The sequence below is a fragment of the Cylas formicarius genome, unplaced genomic scaffold (assembly GCF_029955315.1).
Source record: "Cylas formicarius isolate icCylForm1 unplaced genomic scaffold, icCylForm1.1 PGA_scaffold_5__7_contigs__length_24384050, whole genome shotgun sequence".
NCBI classification, from domain to species: domain Eukaryota; kingdom Metazoa; phylum Arthropoda; class Insecta; order Coleoptera; family Brentidae; genus Cylas; species Cylas formicarius.
In genome coordinates this window covers 23,368,913-23,395,314 of record NW_026844341.1, presented here as the reverse complement: position 1 = coordinate 23,395,314, position 26,402 = coordinate 23,368,913, and the positions used below count along the sequence as shown (strand labels likewise).

The window sequence follows — 26,402 nt, the reverse complement described above, 5'->3', positions numbered from 1 at the left end:
TTAGAAACCAACTATAAAAGTTTTGATAATGTTTCAATTCATATCATACATATCGTTTGCGCCCCGCTTAATATACGACGGGGTAACCATAAAAAACCGGAATTGAATTGCCGCGCGCAGAGCTTGTATAGTACACCTTTCTGCCGCTAGGTTGTGGACAGTACAACTTATTGCTTCAACGCCACCTTCGTTTTAAATTTAACTTGTTTTTTTGTTATTTCGTTTTTTTCGATGGCAAGTTTAAAAGAACGACGTACAGCTGTGAAATTTTGTTTTCTGCTCGGTAAAAGTGCTGCTGAAACTGTTTCAATGTTAAAAACAGCTTATAAAGACGATGCGATGGGAAAAACTCAAGTGTACCAGTGGTTTGTTCGCTTCAAAAATGGCGATGAGTCAATTGATGACCGACCTCGTTCTGGACGTCCATCAACTGCTCGAAAATATTGAAAAGATTCGAGAGTTTGTGCTCACAGACCGTCGACAGACAATTGAACAATTATCAAAGATTAGTGGGTTGTCTTGGAGCAGGGTTGAGCGAATTTTAACCGAAGATTTGGAAATCAAAAGAGTTGCTGCCAAGTTTGTTCCTCCTGTTCTGACTGACATGCAAAAAGAACATCGAATTGAAACATGTCGTGCTTTGAATCAAAAGCTTGAAACGGATCCAGACTTCCTTTCAAAGATCATTACTGGTGACGAGTCATGATGCTATGATTACGATCCAGAAACGAAGCAACAGTCCAGCCAATGAAAGACGTCACTGTCTCCCCGTCCAAAAAATATCGTCAGGTCAAATCAAACATCAAAACGATGCTGATTTGCTTTTTCGACATCAACGGCGTAGTTCATGCAGAGTTCATTCCACCAGGTGAGACCGTTAATCAAGCTTTTTATCTGGAAGGAAGAAGAAGATTGCGCAACAGTATTCGTCAAAAAAGACCTGATTTGTGGCGGACAGGGGACTGGTTCATTCACCACGATAATGCACCTGCACACACAGCCATTTCTGTTAAGCAGTTTTTGGCTAAAAATGGCATGGTTCCTCTGCCCCATGCACCTTACTCGCCTGGTCTCGCTCCGTGTGACTTCTTCTTATTTCCACGTATGAAAAGGGACATGAAAGGACAGCGATTTGACAACACTGAAGAGGTCAAGAAAAAAACGAGGGATGAGCTGTCGGCTATAGCCAAAGATGAATATAAAAAATGTTTCGAACAATGGAAGCACCGCTGGGACAAATGTATTAGTTGCAATGGAGAGTATTTTGAAGGGGATAAGGTCGTTCTGTGATTTTCAAAACAATATATATATATATATATATATATATATATATATATATATATATATATATATATATATATATATATATATTAAAAATGATTCCGGTTTTTTTTGGGTACCCCCTCGTACATCGTTGCAAAATTTTTGATTACGGTTTGATTTTGATATTTTCTTTTGTTGGATAGATCTGTCAAAATGAAATGAATTTTGAAAACGGGGGTTACTTAGAATGTTTGTTTTTGACTCAATGGCTCAAGGGAAATGAAACAGTTTTTTCGCATAGCATCTGGTAATGTCATGGCTGACTCAATTTTTTGAAGCGGAAGGTCGAGAAGTATTCTACGGGATTTTTTCGAATTCACAAATGAAAACAGAACTACCTAAAAGTAACTAGACCCACGACCAAAAAAGAAACATTGTAAATCTTGTAAATAACGATTATTTTGTATGTGATTTTACGATCTTACAAATTTTAATTATTCAAATTTCAAAAATAATGATAAAAAATATTTTTTTTTTAGTATCGTCTTAAAACAGTGGCATTAATAAATCTTAGTATTCGAAAGATGTAAACAAAATTGAAATATAAATTAGCGAGTGAATTTGCTGTCGAATATTCGCTTCTCCATGGCAAACTTGGTTTTAGAAAGGAAACAGTATGCTGACGTCAATCAATTCTGATATTTCTGTTAATTTCATTATAAGATCAGAATGAAAAATATTTTTTAATTAAAAAAAAAAGCGTTGTAAAGTCTGTTTAATTATATTTAATTTTAAGAAAATCGTGTCAAAATTGAGCCATAAACAAACGTTCTACAGGAATAATGCTTAAGCAAACTTCAAGGAAATTAGTATAGTTAGGTTTTTTGTAGTCCTGAACTCGTGGACACTTTACTCTTAAAGAAATCTCTAATAGCCCTTCTCGATTTTTGACATCAAAAATTAGTAACAACTGTCCCAGTAAGAAATATAAGTTTTGCGAGATATATCCATCAAAAAAATTTTTTTTTATCAAAATCAAACTGCAAAGATTTTACAACGACCTGGAACCTTAATATTTATAATATTTCAAACATCGTGTATTAAAACTTATAAAAATTGGTATAGTTTGGTAGTAAGTACTCCTGAATAAGGATTCGTTGCCGATGTATTTTTGTTAAATAGTCTCTGTTGGCCACGACTTTAAGCTCAAGCAATAAGCAAAACAAGGTTTTAGTGCATTTTTCAAAGATGTATCCAACAAAAAAATTTATCAAAATTGATCCATATCCGTTATTATATACGGAAATAATAAGATAAAGATAAAAGCGGAATACGTTAAAATTTGGCGAAATAAAATAGTCAGAAACATAATCTACAAAAACATTGAACAGAGACAAGAATGAATAAAAACCAGTGAACAATAACGCATTAAATACAAAGAAAGAAATTACAAAGAATATATACGAAAATGTAAGAGTTACAGTAGAAACAGAAAAACAGATAAAAGCAGCGAGGAAACCCGGATCCAGTATCAGGTTCGGTTACAAAAAAAGTGCACAGTAGAAAAATTCGATCGTTATAATAGAAATGTAGGTAGAAAATATTTGAAAAAATATCATAAGACATGGCTGAGAAGCAGGGAAATAATTTGCAAATGTAGAAAACGCAATAGAAAAAATCGATAGTGGGAATAGACAACAAAAAATATTTGAAAAGTGTTTATCAGCGATTATAATATAAAAATGGTAAAGCAGCGCGGCAACGTCGCGGCGGTCCCTCAACCGGCGGCGTCTACCGCCCGTCAGCTGAGCGCCGAACGCACCCCCACGGGCGAAAGGGTGGGGGGCGCCGCCTCCGACGCCGGCCGGAGACGTCGGAGCGGTGGTGGGGGCAAGCGACGCCCCCATCCGCATAGCGCAAACTTGCTCGGACTCATTCGCGACTAGTCTACCGGGTCGGGACGATCCAGTCCGTTGGGCGAAGAAAAAAAAAACAAAAAAAAAATCAGCAAATTGTGTGCGTGACCCCACCGTAGCAGGGGGCAGAGCGCGGGGGTCACTCGTTTCGAGCGGCTTTCAAATCGCGTGTCACGATAAGGCTGTGAACGACGTACAGGGTATATTAATGGAGACGGTAAACGGGGGTGGTCTGGGGGACGACAAGGGGGGACCGCCGCCGCCGAGTCCGCTGACTGGGTGCTACTTGCTTATCGTGATCGGTGAACCCCATTCGGACGAACACAGGGACATCATACTCCAGAAAGTGGCGAAAGGTGAGAATATTTTTTTTTATGTACAAATATCGATATCGATTTTTTTTTTACTCGCGAAGACGGAGTCGGAATTAGCTTCACGCTGCCGGCTTAGTCCGTCCCCCCACCCCTCGGGTCCCACCTTGCGTGTAAAATCGATACCCCAGATTGCGCAAATTTTTTTCGGTCGCTTTTCACTAGAAAATAAACGTGCCATAAGCCGTTTTCCCTCAGGAGGTCCGTTCCAGTGTTCCCACTCCTCTCACTTCCAAATTAAGAAAAAAAAAACTACGACGATGCGATTCGGGCCATCTCGGCGGCCGTACCCTTTCTCTTTGAATAGAGATACGGTCTGGGAATGTTTCTTGCAACTGCAAACTACTCCTGTGCCCGGTATACAGAACTATAAGAGAGTAACAAAATCTGCAGTTGAAAAATGGCGGTCCACGCCTCTCCGCAAACTAAAATTCGTCCGTTTCCGAGCATTTCCCGCTCCCTTATGATCCTTAAGTCGCCATACTTATTACGCGGCGGTAATTCCGCGAGAGCGGCGACCTGGTGATCTAAAAAAAATTACGCGAGAACGTTATTAACTATCAAACGGTAATTTATTTTGCTACTCGCTCATGTATTCATAATTGTTCCGAGTTAATAGCCTAAAAAGTTATTTATTTTTACTGCGGGGCTCAAATTTAAATAACGTACTCACAGGGTGTTCGTTAAATCCGGCACCATTTGTCCAAAACTCTAATGAATTTAATGAGAAAATTTATAACATGCATACATTCGTATTAAATCAAGTGACCTACCAGAAAAAATGAACGTCGAAATATTTTAAATATATTTTCTTCTTAATTAGTTAAAAAATATTTATGTCGAGGTTCTTTGTTTTCTTGCGCATGCCCTTCCCTATAGCGCCGCCATTTTGAATGCAAATGTCAACCCGTGACATGTCGTGCAAAAGTCAAACTTTATGTCACTTCCGTTCAGACCACACCGACCACTTTCGGTCAAACAGAAAGTGACATTTAATTATTTAATTTATTTCTTCACGTAAAAGGCATCATGTTCAATCAAATTATAAATGCTGATAAGTATCAAAGATGTGGTATTTTTATTTATACATTTATTAATACTTAGATATGAAGGTACATAAAATATATTTTGTAATATTGTTCTTAAGAGTCTAATTAAAAAAAATCTTTTATTTTACTTTGTTTAATTTTTGTGAAATGAACATCATAAATGTGTAATTCTACTTTGACTAATTGAATAAGAACAATTGAATTTCAATTCCTGATTTAGTTGGAACTGTTTTGTACTCACAGTTTCATCTTTCGACGTCTGATCGTCATCAATCTAAACTGTTATCATCTTTGTTTGAATTAAGAGTTCGATTTTGAAATTTTCACGCCCACCATCAATGAAATCTACCATTTTCGAAAAAAAAAGTCGACGATAATGGCACCTTGATCCATAGGCAGTAGTTTGGAACTGGGCAGTTGTCCACTAATAATATTTACAGGCAACTGTACGACATTTCCAGGGTTTTTGGGTTGTAGAAACACCAACAACCTTCTTTCTGCTCTGTTCCTGTTAAATTTGACACAACCAGCACAGTGATTCTTTCTTTGAAAAGTTTGCCACCTACACATTTCTCGCCGTTGAATCTGAACGTTCTAGTCCAAAGTCTTTTCTAATTATTCTTCCGCTTGTTCTTCAGCAAATCGTTTACAACGTGCATATCATCATTCTCCAACAATTTTGCCTTGCCTTTTTTAAAATCTTCGAATCCAGCTTCTATTAAACGTAGGTTCTTTTTCTTATATTAGTTTATTTCCAAGCCTTAGACTGCAATATACCTCAGCTAATAGTCAGATTTTTATTTCTTTGCTAATAAAACCATTTCAAAAGCTCCTGATCAACGTTAAAATTCGTGATTTTTTTTAGATGTACGTTTATACCTTTTTTTTAAGGAGGTTTTCTTTGAAATTGTGCCACTCTTGGTTGTACGTACAGGGTGGTGCCCGTTTAAGAGGGCATTAAAAAAGATACTAAAGATTCTATTAGAATGTCTTTAATTTTTTTTTTCCAAATGCTGCCAAATCTACAGCGGCAAGGCGAAGAGTATTCTCAAAATGCAGAAGCATATCTAGCTGCATATTTTCATACAAAACCGTTCGGTTCCTCTTTTTTTTCACTAAAACGCTGCCATTTGTTCGAAACTGCTTGTATATTTTAGCAAATATTTTCGACGAAATAGGTCAACTTTTTCCTCCTTCGTATAAATAAATTGAAAATAATGGAAGTCCGAAAATAAAAATTATAACACACTGATACCTGTCAAAAAACCAGTCACATTGCCACAACAGAGAACTACTATTGTTTTCAAAGCTACTGCGATGATTGTGTCAAAAAGGTGAAAATTAATAATATCATTTATTTTATGTTTCTGTCGTTTATATATATTTTGGTCTATATTATTAAGAATAAGAATTTTTTTTAAATGTTTATTTTTCATTTAAAGACCTTATTTATAAGATTCTTAAATTATGAATGTAAAAGAATTTATGTATTATTGGAAAATAATTATTAATTAATCCAAAACGGTAATTAAAGTGGCTATTCCAAATTCCAATAATATACGGGCAACCCAACAATGATGGTTTAAACCCGAATTCTGAAGATGATCGCCAGTAGGTTCGAAACGGTCATCACAGACCTGTACTCGTCTGTATCGTTGAATTTGTCTTTGAAGGGACTATTCAAAAATGCAATAAAATGTACGGTGTTCTATTTTAAAAAAATGTAAGTTTTTGTTTTACCACCCTGTATATAAAAAAGTGACGATTAGGAAAAAAAAACGAAGGTCATTTTAATAGAAACAACTTTTGAATTATTTTTTTTTTGTAACCCCGTAGGTTTCGAGATAAGGTTTAGGCCGACACATTAAAGAGCCCAGACTAACGATTACTGTTACTGGAAGAAAAGAAAAATCTTACGATCATATCAAAATTTAAGGTTCGTTTCTGAAGTTAGTACGCATAGATTTGGTTCGTTATGAACAAAAGTTCGCATAAAGCTGGTAAAGTCTGTTCATAGATATAAGAAAGTGACTAACTGATACGAATTAAGGAAAGTTCTTCGTATAACTGGTAAATTTTACACCGTATTATATCTTGATCACTTTCATCCACACTCGAGAAAATGTCAGCATCGCATCCTTTTTTTCCTCGCTGAAATGGGATTATTCACAATTTTCCGTAGAGTGGATGTTGGAATTTTCGGCAATGTGGCCGTTTCTTCTAAAGATGCTTGCTTGCTGGTACCACGTTCAATGAGGGTCAAATAAACATTGTTTATAACTTCCTTAGTCTCAATACAATAGTGTTTTCTACATTTGGGCGGGAGCATCTCGTGAGATACACTAGACTCGCAAATATTTTGCATAATTCGCACACGATTCAACACGCGCTGTATTACACACGAAATAAGTAGTATACCAAACCAAGTAATATTAAACACTGGTAGGTATAAAATTATTTTCTATTCCAGACCACAATTTTATCAGAATTTAAATTCCGAAGCTTTAGGTAATAATCTTGTTGCATTGTATGCTAATGACCACCCTTGCAATTGATCACTTTCTTATATCTATGAACAGACCATACCTTATACTGTATATCTTTTGACGTATAGAAGTTAGGCCTTGGCCGGCACTATTTTCGGCACCCGGTATAGTACGTCTAAAATGGACACTCCCTGTGTAATCGTCACACCCAAACGCGGCAAAATAGGAAATCTGCCGTTCGGTTTTCGCGACTCAAAAAACAAATCCCAGTTTAAACAAATTTCTATTTTAAGAATTCACATGATAAAATGTTTATGTAGTAGCGAATTTTTATCCGAGAGCCGCGAGTATTTTAGCGCGACATTGGCACGCTGGTTTACTGCCCCCCCCCCCCCCCCCCCCCACCCCCCAATTATACCGATCAACAGCGAGCTCCGCATTTCATCGTAGAGGTCAAGAATTTACTTAAATGAGGAGGCATTAGTGGCAAGACGAGTGAGAATTAAACTGCCAAATTGCAGCTTTAAAGACGTGCTACAGATTGTCAAAAATATACCTCGACAAACTCAGTAGCTACCAAAGGCGTTCGTCGCCTTTTATATCAATATTTTTTAAATTAATTTTTCTTTCCCACTCCTTAATTGTTGTCCTTTCGTACGTTTTCCTTTAAGTCGTCCTAGAATCCAATTAGCCGTGCGTGGCAACTAAGCGTTCCAGAAACAAAGGAATATAATAACACATCGCCCTTCGTTCGATCGACAATTCGTGGAAGCTCAAAAAAAGGGCCATATCAATATCCGATGCCTTACCAATGCCGCCGGTTTAGTCGAAATCGATAAGCCAAACAAATTATTAATCGGGTAATATTAGTCTGGTAATTTTAGTCGCCCCTGTCTGCTTTTTCTGTTAAAGTCTGTTCATAGATATAAGAAAGCCACTAACTGATACGAATTAAGAAAAGACAGGGGTGAGAATGAAATATGGCCGAACAGGTCCGTACTTTGCTTAGAATTTAATTATTTGGGGTTTTGTTAGGAAAGATACTAAACCATATTTATTTATTTATGTTTGAATCTAAAATAAAATTACAAATTATTTTTATTACCTACTTGAATTACTTAAAATTATATAATATTATTATTTGTTCTATATTATTTGCAATTGCTTTTTCTATGTCTAGAATTTTGTATAGAATTCAAAAATGGAGTAATATACCAGGTGTTCCATTTAAATTATAAATTTAATTGTAAATTAAAGGCTGGTGATGCGCCCATTAACTGTTGGATTTAACTTTTGGCCTCACTCCTTATAGTTTCTGAGATAAGGTAGTGGTCCCAAGCTAAACGGCCCGCTCTATACATTAAAATCGCCATTTAAAACAATTTTTTGGTTGGTCCCAGGGCCAAATGAGATCTAAGCTTGATATAAAACTGTCAAAATACATCTGAACTGAGAACGTTCTAGGCTTTAAGAAAATTCAGGAATTGCTAGGAACGGTCCCCAAAACTTAATGCCTTTAGGGACCGTTTTAATACAACCAGCGCAATCGGACGTGAGTGTAGCATAACTAGAGAGAGAGTACAGGTTTTGGAGCTATGGACTTAAACAGTCATGCTTCTGTTTATGGGCTTGCGATGCTCGAAGAAGAGTCCACTGAAGACGTGGGGAAAGGAGCCAACTTCAATTTTGCATGGAGCGTGAGACTGCGTTATGGCTTGGGGTGCCAAAATAATTCAGCCTGCAAATACCAATTTTTCAGCAAGACAATGCCAGAACAAATATCGCCACATTTACTAGAAGAAGACAAGATAATCTAATCCTTCATCAGATGCCGGCAAAGTCACCAGACTTATTCTTTGTTGACTATGTACTGGATATGACAGGTAGAAGTATGAACATTTATCCTTTCCAAGCTTTTAATAAAATAGTTTTACATACTAGATGCTGCAATTTCTATCTCAAACAACACGATCTAGTTGAGCGTAGGGCTCGTTAGAGCTAGTCCATCTTCGTCGCCTTTTTTACCTATTCCTAATGAAATTGCACGCTTTGCGTCCGGAGTTCCGCCATTGCTGGAGATTTAATTATGGAAATGGCGGACTAGAATTTGCTCTAAATGGAAGCCCCGCCTCATCGCAGATCGATATAGGCTTTTTTTGTTTGACCGAGCCCAAGTTAATATTAACGTTTTAGTTTTTAATAGGCCTGATACGGTTATTTTGAGAAATCTGAAGCTAAGAAAGTCCAAACATATTAAAAAAAAAAAACAAATCTTGTTTGAGTAATATTTTTAATAACCTCTAATATACGGGCCACTGACGGATGTTGTCTTTTGTAATCGCGCCTATGATAAATATTTATTACTTTGGCTTCCGTTTTTGAGGCAATAATTTTCCGGCGACGAAAAATACCAAAACCATAACAAGATGGCGAGACTACCGATTTTTTTTAAATGCTTAACATTCGATATGACGTTTTGACATTATAAAGAATAAATGTTTAGGCATAATAAATTCACATTAGTCTTAATAGAAAATACAATACTTGTATCCATCCACTTCTTCGACAGTTATATTGTTATCAAGTTGCAGACTCCAAACTTTGCTTGTTTTGTCAATGTCCATCTGAATTCCCCATTTTTTGCATTCTTCAGGAGTCTTGTTTTTGGCCACTTACTCTATATCTTCTCTATATTGTCCTGTCACTACTTGGTCATCAGCGAATTGTAAGGCGAATTGAAGGTGAACATTTTTTGTCAATAAAACAGGTCGATCTACACACACTTCTACAACTACATAATTAACCCATATTCTCTGGTTTTCCATTACATCAATCACATTGACCGACATTTTTTGTTTGTATTACTGCGCTTAGCTTTGCGTTTCAACTCGGCACATACGATTTCTATAGGACTCAAATCGCAGTGACAAGGTGGCAATCTAAGGAGTATGTTATTCGATTTTGTCATGAACTGATATACGAAATAAGTTTTATCATACGATTTGGTTCTTAAAACTTCAACTGATTGTTTTTGCAATATCTCTTTTTTGCTGCTGGTCGTCGTGCTTTCTCAACTAAAGTGCTGTGTTCACTCGACTCACAATGTTTTCTTCTTCTTCTTCTATATTAGGCACTTCTGCCTGTTTTCCTTCAATGTAATTTCTATCACAAGTTGTGGTTCCATATTTTCCCTTGTTCAGACATTCTATCTATATGTTGATTCCATTCGTGCTTTCCATTTCTTGTCCAGGTGTTAACGTTTTCAATGCAACATCTTAAGTTTTCATTTGTTCCTCTATTCCAGAGTGTTTTTCCTGCTATTTTCCTTAATGTTTTCATTTCATTTGTTTCCAGGCATTTCAGAGTCTTAGATGTTTCCTGTCTTGTTTCAGCGGTATACGTAACGACTAGTCGGATTTTGTTTTGGTTCTTAAGTATGTATTCTTTTATATCGTGTCGTTTAGAGCTTGTATAGTACATCTTTCTGCCGCTAGGTTGTGGATAGTACAACTTATTGCGAGTTCAACGCCACCTTCGTTTTAAATTTAACTTGTTTTGTTCACTTGCCGTGTAATTTTTTGTTAACGCCGTTTTTTTGTTATTTCGTTTTTTTCGATGGCAAGTTGAAAAGAACAACGTGCAGCCGTGAAATTTTGTTTTCTGCTCGGTAAAAGTGCTGCTGAAACTGTTTCAATGTTAAAAACAGCTTATAAAGACGATGCGATGGGAAAAACTGAAGTGTACCAGTGGTTTGTTCGCTTCAAAAATGGCGACGGATCAATTGATGACCGACCTCGTTCTGGACGTGCATCAACTGCTTGAATCGACGAAAATATTGAAAAGATTCGAGAGTTTGTGCTCACAGACCGTCGACAGACAATTGAACAATTATCAAAGATTAGTGGGTTGTCTTGGAGCACGGTTCAGCGAATTTTAACCGAAGATTTGGAAATCAAAAGAGTTGCTGCCAAGTTTGTTCCTCGTGTTCTGACTGACGTGGTGCAAAAAGAACATCGAGTTGAAATATGTCGTGCTTTGAATCAAAAGCTTGAAACGGATCCAGATTTTCTTTCAAAGATCATTACTGGTGACGAGTCATGGTGCTCTGGTTACGATCCAGAAACGAAGCAACAGTCCAGCCAATGGAAGGCGTCACTGTCTCCCCGTCCAAAAAATGTCGTCAGGTCAAATCAAACATCAAAACGATGCTAATTTGCTTTTTCGACATCAACGGCATAGTTCATGCAGAGTTCGTTCCACCAGGTAAGACCGTTAGTCAAGCTTTTTATCTGGAAGTTTTAATAAGATTGCGCAACAGTATTCGACAAAAAAGACCCGATTTGTGGCGGACAGGGTACTGGTTCTTTCACCACGATAATGCACCTGCACACACAGCCATTTCTGTTAAGCAGTTTTTGGCAAAAAATGGCATGGTTCCTCTGCCCCATGCACCTTACTCGCCTGATCTCGCTCCGTGTGACTTCTTCTTATTTCCACGTATGAAAAGGCACATGAAAGGACAGCGATTTGGCAACATTGAAGAGGTTAAGAAAAAAACGAGGGATGAGCTGTCGGCCAAAGATGAATATGAAAAATGTTTCGAACAGTGGAAGCACCGCTGGGACAAATGTATTAGTTGTAATGGAGAGTATTTTGATGGGGATTTGATAATAGTTTATAAAAATGATTCCGGTTTTTTTTTGGGTACCCCCTCCGCCACTTGTATTTCTTTATTACCCATTTTATAGCCTTATAGCATATAGATATAGAATAGTAGTATAGAAACAAATTTATAAACAACTCTATGGATTACTTTTATTTTCTTCCTTTTCGGTTTATCCAAAGTGGGAACAATCTGGTTTGGATAAAGCTACGCTGAGATAGACAATCACTGAGTTTTTTTTCTTACATTCAATAGTTCACTGTTACGAATATCCTTTATCGAGACTATTGGCGTTTTTGTAATCAGGCAGGTATCTTATTTAGTAAATTCTTTACTAAACATCAATGTTGCCTGCAAAGCCCGTTATACAGTCCTACCTAGGTTTGCCTAGGCAAACTGTCTAGGCACACTGTCAATATTCTTTGTTGTACAAGTATAAGGCACAGTTCGCGTTAGAAGAAAAAAAAATCAATTTCTAATTATAATTTATTGTATCTTGTATTGTTTATGTATGTCACTTACTACCAAAAAATAGGTATTCGCCAAAAAAAAAAAGAGAAGTCTCTTCGGGTAGAATTAGGGCTCCTGCATTATACACAGAGTACATATTATACAGGGACCCTTAATAAATATAATAAAACATATTTAGTGTCAATTATGTAACTTATTAGTACAAGATGTCCAATTGTGACACTTCGAGTTGCATAACAGTTTTAATCTTTTACATTTACAAGAGTTAGTGGTACATTTTTTGCTAACGTCTTTGAAACCCTCGCCCTCCAAATGACGAACTGAACAAGTTTTCGGGACGTTTTTGATTTTAAAAAACTTACAACTTTGGATTTAGTTCCTTGCATATAGAGAGCTAATTATACAGTTTCCACTATAACACAAATCAGATACTGATTCCGTGAAGTCGCACTCTGTCGTGATTATGTGACAAGTTTCGAGCGTCTGCAACCAAGATATCAGCTTATTTTGGAGTTTTCTTTTGGCAAACCTAAGATTGTCATACCACAGTGTAGGCAACGTCCGAAATATCTCATAATTTCGGACTTTGCCTAAAGTGGCCCGGCAACGCGGACTTTGCCTAGACAAACCTAGGTATGACTCGCTCCTGTCTTGTCTCTTATCTATCAATAAATTATTTTTTGTTGGATTTACCCAGTAAAAAGAGCCACGAAGGAGGAAGGTCCGTCAAAAGCCAAGACGATATATTTTGAGACACACTCTGCAAGATGGAGTTTAAGTGCGAAATTCAATCGGGCAAAGAATTTAATGGCAGACTAATTGCACTAAGATCGTTAGTCTCTTTGTATTAATCCGGAGCGGAGATTTTAAACCAATTACTTTTTGCCGCTGCGCAGGCCTCTCGTCGAAACTATCTTTCAATCTTCGAGAACTGCTGACGATCTGAAAACTCTACGGATCTAGGAAACCTTCAGGTTTAATGACGGCCGGAAGAATGGCGGCGGAGAATCGATAGGTCTAGCGGTTCTCGGAATGCAATTTTCCGATTATTTGGTTAGTTCGCCGAGAGGAGTGGCGAAATTTTCAGAAAGCATCAAAGGGCATTAAAAACTTGCACCGACGAGATACACTCAGAATCGTTCGCCACTAATTTTATCTTCATTTCAATTTTTAATGCTTTAGGGTTTGCAAAAAGTTAATCTCGGTAAATATTCAATCGAATTGTTTGGATTGTTGACAATGTTCCATTTGAAAATAGAAATTTTCATAATTGTTGATTCAAAAAAAAAAATAAAAAATCGCCACACCGAAACTATAATAATACAGGGTACTCCATTTAAAATATCAAAGTTGATGATAGTTTTTTTGCGAAGAAGCAGTAACGTCGCATAGTTTAAAAAAACGATCTCACGTCTCAACCCTCCATAAGAAAAAAAAAATCTTCTGCACATTTTCTCGAGTCGAATCATGAGAGAATGGCAGAGAACAATTGGAAACACCAACTCAAAGCTGCGCGTATGACTTTTTTGTAACTGCATTAATTTAATTGGGGAAAAAAATGTTTCATATTTTTCTTTGCCCGTTATTTAAGATATTTTTCTTTTCATAATTAATTTTTTTTAACCTCAGGTAAACTGTGTTTAAGTTCTAAAATAGCGAAAATTTTTGACATTTACCAAAAAAAATTGCCAAAAATTTGCAGTGACTGCATTAACCATTCCGTACAATAAAAACTGTAGGAGGTAAAATACGTCTGCATATACAGAATCACCTGATCAAATGTATTCTTTAGTTATCCAGCTATACCCTTCCGGAAGTAGTCCAGAGGTTTATTAATTATCCAGTTTGCTTGCAAATTCCCAGACTTTTCCAGGATTGAGTTCAATTTTTAAATAAAATTCCAAGTGTCTGTCATAACCAGGAACTCCTATTTTTTAAAATCAAAAGTAAAACACAACTCTTCAAAAAAATAAGACAAATACCACAATAATATACACTTTAGTTTGAACAAAAATACTAATTTTCCTTACTAAGATTCCTTTCTTGGGGTGATAACTCATATTTTTGCTTTTGAGGGTTCAACAGAGAGTGCCTGCTTATATCGATCCTCAATTTTTTGTATTTTTGGTAAAGGTAATTCTACAACATTCTCAAAGATATATTGTAAATATTTTCACGGCTCTACAGCATCTAAGATAAGATTGGTAAATGGTCGAATAAATGTGATTTTTGTTTTCTTCACAGAATTTTAATAATATACACTGGGTGGCGAACATCTTTAAACAGCAAAAAGTTTGCCTCATCTAAAAGGTGTGTTAATAACGTTTTTCTTGAGGGCGACGTATAACAGGTCGCGATTTTTTTTTTTTGCAAAAAAAGCGCGTTCTGACGAATACTCGGTGTGTGTATTGTTCTATATCGTTTATAGTGGCTTTAAAATATTTAAATTCATGTTTTTTTTTAAATCATTGATTTTTTAATAAAACATTGGTCATAATATTAGTTTTACTATTTTACATTTTGCGTATAAATTTTTTTGCTACAACCAAATTCAGACAAAATTTCGTATCGAAATATCTCAGGTCCCGATCCGTCGCGCTCGTCGTTTGATGTCCGGAACAAAGTTATTCCCTCACGAAAAAAATTTCCCGGATCGATCTTATCCCGCGGGCGATTCATAAAATATTAATCTTCAGATGACAATCGGGGCCATTCTTCATCCGATCGGGCGCGCCGGCACAAAAACTGGATGAACGGGAATAAAAATTGATAAGGTTTTCAGCCCGTTCCGCCAAGCGGCCGTTCTTCTCTGACAACGCTTTAGCGGTATATTGGGAAATTACCGAGGGCCTTCTCCTAGAAAAGAGCGCGTTATCGGGTCTTTTTGAGGTCGACGGCGAAATAAAGGTCGAATAGGGATGTCGGTGTCGAAATTACGAATCGGTGGGTTTGTTTCGACGGTTATTGTAATAAGTTCCGTTAATAGTTAAATACAAACTTTAGCACTACTGTTTAAGATATAAAAAAATAATAAATAAATAAATTCAAAATAAATAAGAACTAAAAGTGCAGACAGCACCGTGTCTTTATCAAATGTAATATTTACAAACTACCTGCTACTATATATACCGAAAAATGACCATAAAACCTTAATTAATGTGTTGATTTTTGCGATTTTGGACATTTCGTTTTATTGTTTTTTAAATATTTTCCTATTGTGTTGTTAGTTATAAAAGCTATTTTTAAACCACATTTTGACAAATTTGTTACAACTTTTTCACTAGGTTCTCCTATGTATGTAATTGGATAAATAGAGTTTACTGTTGTCTGTATTTGTTTTTTATTTATACTTTTATCTCTAATGGACGGATTGTAGCCGTTGTTCAGTGCAATTTGTTTAATGATATTAAGTTCTTTGTTGTAATTTTCCGTCGAGAGGGTTCTGAGTCTGCTACAGACTTCTTCTTAGAGTAAAATTTAACCTTTTTTTTAGTTTTTAAGATATTTTCATACCTGTTATGCGTAGAATAAAGAATTGTTTTTGTTAAATTGTACGATTCCTTAAAAGGAGAAAACAAAAGAAAACAAAAATACTGTTGGTACATTACGTACCCACAATTTGACCCAATTTTTGTGGTTTCACAGCTTAATTTTCCACCAACGCCTATGGACGAACTTTAAATTTGGCCTTACCGGACGAACTTGCTCCGCATCATTTAGACGCAGACTTTATCGAATTGGACGTGAATTATAATGCAAATGCCACACGTATACAGCGAAAAGGACTCCATTTAATATTTTGTTTTCGTTTCACCTCTAATTCACACGCCGGTACATGCAAATACGCTCAGAATCGTCTCCCGCGTATTATGCCCGGCGCGGAAATACTCCGTCTTGTTGGAGCTAAAAATCTCCGGAGGACGAATTTAACTTGAACTCAAGAGTCGAGATGTTAGGATAGGTTGACACGGCGGCAACCACAAGCGTTATCTGTAAATAACCATCTTTATTTAGAACCTGAGAGAACGTCTCCGTCTGATCGTTAGACTCGTCGGAATGTTTACTAACACGTGTATCTCGTGAGACTTTATGCGGCGCAGACGGTATCGAATTTTTATATGTATCAAAGGAGTTTTAATTGCTCATCTTAAGGAACGTTCCAAATATATACCAAGTTAACCGATCAAACTGTGCCTTAATCTGTAACGGTCGCAGGAATAACAAAAAGAAGCTGTAAAATCAGTGAACTATTTTAAACGAATATGGTTTGCAAGAAAATCTTGTAAGAGTTGGAAAGATTACTGCGGAAAAAAAGACAGCATAGTAGCTTGGACGATACTACAGTATTCATTAAATAAGTAAAAAACTGTTACGCAAAACCTTGAAAGATAAATTTTGCCGTGGAAAAGCATAACCACAAAGTCAGTGAAGCAGAAAAATTTGTTTTTGTTTGGGGGACATGTAGTACCAAAAATGTATCAAGATCAAATATACCAGTGCTCGTCAACCTTTTATGGAAGTCTTGTGGGACATTAAATGACCATCCAGAAATTGAAGACATACGCAATGAACATTAGTTTAGACAACTGGTACATCTAAAAAAACGGCAATTTTGTCTTAGAGAAAACAAGGGATTATCGACTCGCTTGGATTGGAAGAAAACATCATAAGAAAGAAGAGCTGTAATACTTTTTACAAAACTTCTGGATTCATCCTGCGTCCATACTCGAAAGGACAAGTGATTGAGCTAAAAGTTTCCGTAAACTGACATTAAGGACATTAACATGCCTGTATAAATAGCGCAAAACCAAATAAGATTTTTTCACCAGCAAAGATACATATTCCGCCAATCCAAGTCTACAATCAAATACAACACCAAGGTTTCTGTTACCATTTACAATTTTCAACCTTCACCAATAATTAATAAATACGTTCGGGATGCTAGTTCAATGTTAGGTTTAGGAGAACAGAACATTACAAGAAGATTATGCCTAAAAGAATATAGACATAAGTTATGCAAATCCAAATTGATCGAAGGAGTATCATCAGCAAATGGTCATCTGAAGCATTCTAGCTTAAAGTTTGAAATAATGGCTTTAATTGAGTTGAACTTGCGAAGAAGTGGTTTCGGGGAAATTGTTAATATTGCTAAAAACAGAAGTAAAATAATGATTAATATCACTGGGATTTTTTAAGTTAGATGGTATTTCCAAAGTCGATCACGAATTTTAAACATATTTAAAGTTTTCCATATCTCTTTAGAATTCCTAGAATCGAAATTTTCAGACAAATATGATGATTTTTCTTTACGTACTGCACTTGTAACAACACTCCTTATTTCTTTATAATCAATGTAGTCAGTGATGGAATTCGCAACAACACGAATCAAGGCTGGAACGTTGACGACGTGACAATGACGGTCCATAAAACGCCATAGCAAAAACTGGAACGTAACGGCCGCCACCCCTGGGCGAAAAGTTTCTGATTCATATTCGCCCGGGCCGTTATCTCTCATTGTCGTAGGATAGAGTCCGGCGATGGGACCTTCGCCCGGTCAGGATACGAGGTTTTAATTAGTTATTTTGCAGTTGCCGTGAATTAACGTCGGGAAATGGCTGTTATCGGCGCAGCATTGTCCCGGACTTAAATTCTAACCTAGGCGTCGGTAGCCGAAAACTGTCGATATTCGAAGGCGGAAATAATTTAGATGGACGATATGATTGGTAAATATAGATATATATGTTAGTCCCTAAAGCTTCGAAACTCTGACGCATTTCATAAATGAAATACACATCTAACAATCGATATTTGTTAATTGTTTAATGACGTCACGGCTGTTCAATTGCTACAGTTTTAAAAATTACACAAAGTAACAAAATAAAGTGAGGTTAAGACCATATAAGAAAAAGCTTGGAAGCTTAAAGCCTTTTGTGGCCCGTCGTCGACGTGGCAACGTCGCGTGACGATCCGGACCGCGCAGACCATGGAAGATCGATACGCCCGAGTTTCTTGTACCGTTTTCCGTCAGAAAATGGGCGAATTTTCCGCCGCGACCGACGGCGACGAGAAAAAGATAAACGACCCGAGATTTTTCGATCAAAGTCCGACGTATTGGGATCCAATCGCTCGTGGCGTTTCAGGTCGGACCGGTGGTTAAAGGGTTAACGAGGCCACGGGAAAAGTTTAATTACTCTCCTAATGGAAATTTCCTCCTAAATGTAATCGTTTTGAGCGTTGCCAAGTTGAAAATAATTTTTTTCTTTTCTACTTGTTAATAATTTTAGATGATAATTGAGTAAGTTAATACCTAAAACTTATCACGACCATTATAACGAACAAATTAACTAAAATGATAAATCTTGACGATCAGCAACCGGACCTTACATCGAAAAAGCTTTTGATAAGATCCGGTTGAAAAACTCCAAGGCCACTCAGTGGCAGATGAAAACATTAATATCTAGTTGCAAGAAGTGAAGACGGTCCACATGACTTCTCACTACCCTGTGAGATATTCCAGCTTTAGACATCTTCGAAAAAGAAAAAACTCTCACAACGTTATCTTCCAAGTACTACCTTTCAACTAACTCATTGTCCAAATAGCAAGCACCAAGAACATCAACGCAGAAGTCAGACTTCAAACCATCGAGGTGGTCGCTATATCCTGATGCCTTAATTATGCGATGAGGGGACACCACAAAAACATCAGATACGATTGAGGTCTGTGAAATGAAAACGTTGAGAAGAATCAGATTCAGAAAGTTAACTCGTGGGTCCAAAGGAGGAGGGCGGAGTGTAGTGGAGTGGGAGAGAACGAATGAAGATCGGTTGGTGACAAGGTGGGAGAACGCTCTGGATTAAACAGGTCCTAGACATGTTGGTAATATTAATAAGAATACTTTTTATTGAATAAATATTTGAATCTTGCTATTAGCATTTTTTTAAGTTGAATTATAGATTAGAAATGATGTTATTATATTGTATGTTGGCTTTGTCCTCTGTTTTTATGTTCGTATCACTCTTATTTAATTTCATAATTGCATAGTGATAGTTCCAGTAGTAATTTTATTTGTATTTTTTTGAGTAATATTCTTTATATTAAATTTTTTAAACTTTCCTGTTATAAAGCTGGTATAATCTGTTTACTTTTTTATAAAAACATTTAGAAAACTTCAATTTACTTTGTCTTATATTGAATCAACTCATTTTTGTCCTATCATACGTATCTGAAAAAAAAATCTTCTATTTTCATGCCCAGCGAATAATTTAGTTTTTTCTTGATATTCTCTATCCTTCCTTACCGTTATTGGGTGTCACTTTGGGTGTCTCGTGACATTCCAAATTTCGTAGCCGTGTCAACATCCGACTCATCATCGGCAAAAGGTGCAAACCTGCTTCCGGTTAAAGAGATCATCGACCACCTTCGCTAACCACGTTAATGACAGTTGCGATCCACACCCCTGGCAGACGTCTACCGCCGAATGGGTGTGGTAATCGAGTCGTTGAACCATATTGAACGTTCTTAATGATTTTTTTTGAACGACGCGACTGCATCTCGTTAAGTGGGAATTATTTTGTAAACAATGCTATTACCTATTTCATTATTTTTCTGATGTGATGGCGTGAAGAAGACACTTTGAAGATGACCAAGAGAAGAGCATTTGAAACACTACTTGCAACCATGATGCAAGATGCAAGTCTCAGCATTGGTAGGTAGGTCTTCTTTATTATAGTGCTCCCGACCATATACCGTTTTTATGGTTTTGACTTCGGAATGAGTTTAAGATCGGCTTGATGTAAAGCGGAAGCACGTGACGAAAATGTTGGAAGACAAGAACTGTGCCTTGCGTGCTGTTGTATTTTCAAAGTATTTAAATGTTCTTTGATTAAACTGTTTCAAGTTGAATTTTCCCATTATATTGGTTGATCTCCTATATTAAAAAACACATTAGAAAGCTTAAACTGATTTCCAATTTAGTGAAGATTTTCCTAGAAAAGGATTAAAAAATCTTATGTAGATAATTGATTTATAATGGAAGTTTTCGCAGTGTGCCATTGGTTCATTTCTGGGGATTTGTATGCTGTCAGTCTGATGAAACAGTATTTTCTTAGCCGTCGAAGCTTTGGAGTTATTTCTATTCCGTCTTGTGTTTCTCATTAGTAATTATCAACTTACTGTTATTCAATTGTTTTTCAACACCCACCATATACTTTTTATTACAATTTATTTCTTACCAAATACTTACACCATTGAATGTTGTTAGTCACTTGTGATGTCCAGCAACGAAGAAGTTAAGATTTTGGTCGATGACGTAATAATTATTGTTGATGAACGTCCGTCAAGTTTAAATGGATCAAAGACTCGGGCACGTGTGCCGGTTGCTGCCAAAATTATAATTTTAAATGCATTTCTGTTTCTGAAATCGACATCTGGGGAAAGTGGAGCCATAAAATTAACACCGTATGTCATATCACGTGACATAGTTGTGAATGTGAAGAAAGGAAAACGTGTTGAACACGATGCCTATCAGAAGATTAAAGAACAATTAAATCTTAATACGAAGAGTTAAGAGATTTCGCTTACGTTTGTACGAAGAATTGGGTTTTATTACAAAACCATCAATGAGAGACAAGTTTTGATGGAAGTGGAAGACAAGATATCTGAGAGCAATCCAAGAAATTCGTGCTAAAAACGTCCTCGTCATATATTTAAATGAGATCTGGTTTGATAGCCACGATACCGTCAAAAAAGGATGGACTGATGGTATGATGGAATTATCATACCATTTAAAGTTGTTTGCTTGAAAATTTTTACATAAAAAAGCAGTCATTGGAAGTTCTTAAGATGGGAACTGTGGATAAGCAGTATGATAATAAAATGGAGCGGTGATTCAACGTTCCACTATATCACTGCATTTTTAATCCATTTTTAAGAAGAAACAACACAGTAGAGAAAATATCTACTTCTAGTTTTTATAATATTTTAAAGTAAAAATGGATTTTTCACTGCACTGAGTAATAATAATGGAGAAATCTTACCTACGAAACTCTACACAAATCCGTCAGCTTTCAGCATTTGTGCGCACGAAGCACCTAATACGGTTTTGAGGGTTACAAAGAGGCCTGCCGTTAGACCTTCATGAAAACGGTATATCGTTAGGCGAACTCTATCCTCAATTTACTCGTTTTCCCTGTTATAGACGAACCAAGACGGAACATCTACCAATTAAGTTGGGTAAATAAAAAAGAAGCTCCGCTCGGTTTTGGTTAAACTCGTGAAGCTGGGAATGTTATCGCGTCGGGGGGAAGATCTGAACGACCCAGAGACTGAGCGAGTGACGAAGGGCAGAACAGGTCTGCTTTAATTTTAGATAACCCGGACTGGGGTGGGGCGAGGGAAACGCGGTGCTAGAAAATTCCAGAAATAAAAGCACGGCCATTAAAAATCGAATAACCTTCGTAATCAATTACTGTTAGGTTATGAATGTCTCGCGATGGCGTCCGTTAACGACTTTATCTCCGTATATTTAGATAAATTACCCATCAGATGTCAGAAACGGACAATGCATGTTGGAGATGAGGGTTCGTATAGTTTCACTCGAGTTAGATACCAGAGTTTCTCCGTGCCGCTCCCGACGGGGGGATTTTTAATGAACCGACCAATGGTCGACCGGGAATTAAATTTAATAGCCAAAGTTTCGGTTAGTTGAATAAAAGCTAGCGTTATCGAAATTTTAATAACATTTAATGTTTTGCCTAAAGGATTTTGATTAATCAGATAATCGGATAGTTTTGGTCCGTTTTCCGAGAATTTTTCATACCGGTTCGTATACTGTTGAACTGAGGTGGCTTTTAGAAATCCATTTAACAAAATAAATAAGAACTGAAAATTCAGATTTTCACGAAATTATATATTGTCGCATGACAGTTGTTTCGTCTTTATCAAATGTAATGTTTACAAACTACCTGGTATAATATATACCAAAAAATGACCATAAAACTTTAAGAGAGCTATTTAAATGTAAGTGATCGTTAAGCATTTTGTTAATCTCCATGGTTTCCAATAAATTTAATTTTCTACTGTTTGTGTGTTTATGCTTTTCTTGAAGGATCTACCTATTTGTCCAATATAGGACAAGATCCGCATTTCAACCTGTAGACATCTGATTTTTGACATTTCGTTTCATTGTTTTTTAAAAATTTTCCTATTGTGTTGTTAATTCTGAAAGCTATTTTGAAACCACATTTTAGCAAATGTTTTGAAACCTTTTCACTGACTTCTCATATGTATGTAATTGTTATAAATTGTTCGTAGTCTGTATTAGGTTTCGGATAAATAGAGTTTACTGTTGTCTGGATTTGTTTTTTATTTATAATTTTATCGATGATGGACGGATTGTAGCCGTTTTTCAGTGCAATTTGTTTAATGATATTAAGTTCTTTGTTGTAATTCGCTGTTGAGAGTGGCCTGCGCATAAAACAGTGAAATGCAGCCGTTTTGTGTGTATAAGGGTGATTTGAGCTAGTTACGTATGACTGTGCGTTATACACATAAAATGGCTGCATTTCACTCTTTTGTACACAGACTTCTTAATGTAAATAAAAAACAAATCCAGACAACAGTAAACTCTATTTATCCGAATCCGAATACAGAACACGAACAATTACATACATAGGAGAGCCCAGTGAAAAAGTTTCAAAACATTTGTCAAAATGTGGTTTAAAAATAGCTTTCAGAACTAACAACACAATAGGAATTTTTTTTAAAAAAACGATAAAACGAAATGTCCAAAAACTCAAAAAACAGGTTTCTACAGGTTGAAATGCAGATCTTGTCCTAACATTTATATCGGAGAAACATATAGATCCTTCAAGAAACACATTAACGAACATAGTCTAGATTCTAATTATGCTACACACTTAAACACAGAAAAACACATTTTTGACGACGATTTTGATATTTTACACGCAGCCACAAAAAGTAGAAAATTAAATTTATTGGAAGCCACGGAGATTAACAAAATGAGACATTCAAATGTATTGCTTAACGATCAATTAGATTTAAATACCTGTCCTTTATTGAACTTAAATTCTCGCGACAATAATTAAGGTTTTATGGTGATTTTTCGGTATATACATATAGTAGCAGGTAGTTTGTAAATATAACATTTGATAAAAACACAGAACATATATAATTTCGTCTCAACTTTTAGTTCTTATTTATTTTGATTCGTACTGTTCTTCGGTCCGGGTATTTTAAAAACAGCCTAAACTGCCATTGCCGCCTCCCGAACGGGAATGTCTCTTCCGCGAATCGATAGCGGAGCGTTCTTGAGGCCTCCGGGAAAATTGAATCCCGATCGAGTTTGGGAAAAACGAAATACAGATTTAACGGTAGCCTATAAAATGCAAAACACCGTCGCACGGTGAAAATTTTACATATTCTATTCGGTTGCGGTATAGAATAGATGCCAACAATCTCAGTGCCGCTAACTGCAATAGTGGATGATTTACCGTGCGCTGTGGACAGCGGGGAAGTGGTTTTCAGCCATCGTCTCATATGAAAATAAGTTGTCGGCTGCATGGTGTTCCTCAGGGGTCTATACTCGAGCCCCTACTGTGTTCTATCTATATCGTCGACTTCCACACATACGTCGACAACTGCACCACACACCACTATGCGGACAATACTCAGATTTGTTGGGATTGTGGCTTGACAGTTAGTTGCGCTTCACCAAACATGTGAATTACATAACCCAAATAAGATTTTGCCACCTGAGCTAAAGTTGTCTCTCTCTCTCTCTCTCTTTCTGCAATTTTGTGTATGGACCGGCACTATTACAGAGGGATTGCGATAGGTTACAGAAGGTGCAGGATTCCTGCAGGATCCTGCAGGATCGTTTCTCCTATGGCGTCAGGAAGTTCGATGTTGAGGATCCCGCGCCACATCTCTGCAGCGTTCACGCGGTCATTTTCTTACGCGGCTCCCAGTTTTTACAATGAATTGTTAATGGACTATCATAACTACAGAATCAAAACTTTTAGAAAAAAACCCATGAATCAGTTGTTATCTGAGAGTAACAAAACGTACATTAGGGCATCGCTTCACCTTTTCGCCATGTAATGCAATTGTTATATTTCCCTTTTTGCTCTTTTGTAAAGTATGGTTTATAAAGTCGTTAATAATAATAATAAATAAATAAATATAAATAAATAAATAAAAATAAATAATAATAATGATTAAGTAGATATTGTAGAGGTGTTCGTTGTCGTTGAAAAAATCGTTCTAAAATAGTATACTATGCAACAAGTGCGGTAAACGGCATTTAACTCGCGGTTTTATTTGGCACTAGCGGAGCGAGTTTTCAATAAACGAGTCAGATAAAACGTGTTGCATACTATACTTTTTCTACGACCGTCACGAAAAATTGAAAATAATATCAGGTTATCGGAGCACTAAATTTCGTACCGATCGGTTCTGCTATTGTTGTGTCTTTTTAACTGTGTAGGTTAGACAGAGAGAGATGTATTATTGGACATGTCAAATAAAAATTGTCTTCACAATTTTAATACGTTGTGTTGTTTATTTAACTTTTCCAATTGACCAGTAAGTAGTTTATTTAAAGAAAAAGACTGCAATTGGAAGAAAATAATCCAAGGGGATTAAATTTTTAATATCGTATAAGCAAGAAAAAGTAGGTCTTAACCTTTAATTTTGTTTTGTTTGTACCGATGAGACAAAACAGTGTGACAAAATCTTCGAAAACATCCGATTGCTCCCGAACCCGTGCGGTAAAATTCCGGAAACGTCCGAAATGGCTGACGTGGTTAGGTGACGCTTCCCGCACGCTGGGATGTTGTGTAATTAGGTATTTTACAGGCGGGAGTAGAAAAATATTTTTCCAACATTGATTCAAGTTTTGAAAAAAAAAAAATCAACCCTATTGTTCCCAGGCAAATTTTGGGCGGGGGGTTGACCTGTATGCGTGCGGATAAACTATTTGGCAACCGGCTTCGACAGAGGAAGCCCGAAAATTTTTGCATGAATTGGCATCCTTTCCCGACGGTGGTATTGATTTTTTATCGTACCCCGTTAATTGCGTTACCGAGATAAACATCTGCTTGGTGCGGCATTTTATAGGTTAGAAACGTCGCATTGTATCATTGGAAATTCTATTGCAGGTAGGTTCAATTAAGCAACAAACGCCACGGTGTCAATGTGGCAAGCATAGTTGTAAAAATACGCCTTGCTCTCCTAAACTTCTCTACTTATTATATCCATTGAAGTAAAGTGTCGTATTAATCATTTCGGTGAAAATATGTTTCGCCTAGTTTGTCTCATTTGTCTCTCCCGTTTTCCTAATCTATGGCAGCTTCAAAACACTGGAAGATATTTATGGGCCCGATTGAACTTCCTTCCCCGCTTCAGACTCGAAATGTACGTATCATTCATTTATTGAATGGCGAGACAGATTTATACGAGGCCGTTAAGTGCCGTTAGTAAAATGTCATCGGGATCATCTTTAGATGGCGCCTGCAAGATTTCGAAAACGGCACTTTGAAGGCTCTGACAATTGACAACGTGGAGGAACAGTTCGTGATAAGCGAGCAGTACGTGGAAGTTTTTTCGTGAATTATTCAAAAGCGCTGACTCGGAACCATATTTCTTTGCCCATCGGGGACTGCTGGTAGTCGGAAAGTTGGATGCTTTAAGCGTTTAAAAGAATTAAGGTATTAAAAATGTATAGGACGCTTGTAAAAGCGTCCGATCTGAAGCCAACTCGAAGACGAACGAGTAAAATTGAAACAGATGAGTCAAACTTGTACAGAGTCGGGCCAAATTTGCAGAATGTTGTTTAATTTTGCTAAACAACGCATTTTACACTTTTCATCGGGCACAAAATATTTGTGAGTGGCGAGTTTTCAAGCCGTTTTTTTAGATAATTTGGCCGGATTTATTTGGTACGTCATCCCGTAAAAAGTATAAGGACCGTTTCGGAAGTTGATAGATGAGGCGAAACCGACAATTCCGGATATTAATGGTACCGGGACACCTTCAGATCATCATTTCCGACTCGCGCTACTTTCCGAATGGCCGATTCTGCCACTCGAGCAAATTGCCGACATTAAAAGGAGCGAGAAAAGGGCCTTTCCCGTGAAAAGGGGGAAACGAATTCGTCCAAGGA

At 36.7% G+C, this 26,402-nt stretch overlaps 1 protein-coding gene across 1 annotated transcript in view; it reads left to right on the top strand.

The window, feature by feature from the left end:
* The first annotated feature begins 3,211 nt into the window (after positions 1-3,211).
* The window catches only part of LOC132701669 (microtubule-associated protein futsch), a 57,835-nt gene continuing 34,644 nt past the window's right edge, over positions 3,212-26,402 (top strand). Inside the window, exon 1 of the mRNA XM_060669763.1 lies at positions 3,212-3,535. Within this exon, the coding sequence (XP_060525746.1) occupies positions 3,388-3,535 (148 nt within the window). The 5' untranslated portion in view covers positions 3,212-3,387. The remainder of the gene's footprint in view (positions 3,536-26,402) is intronic.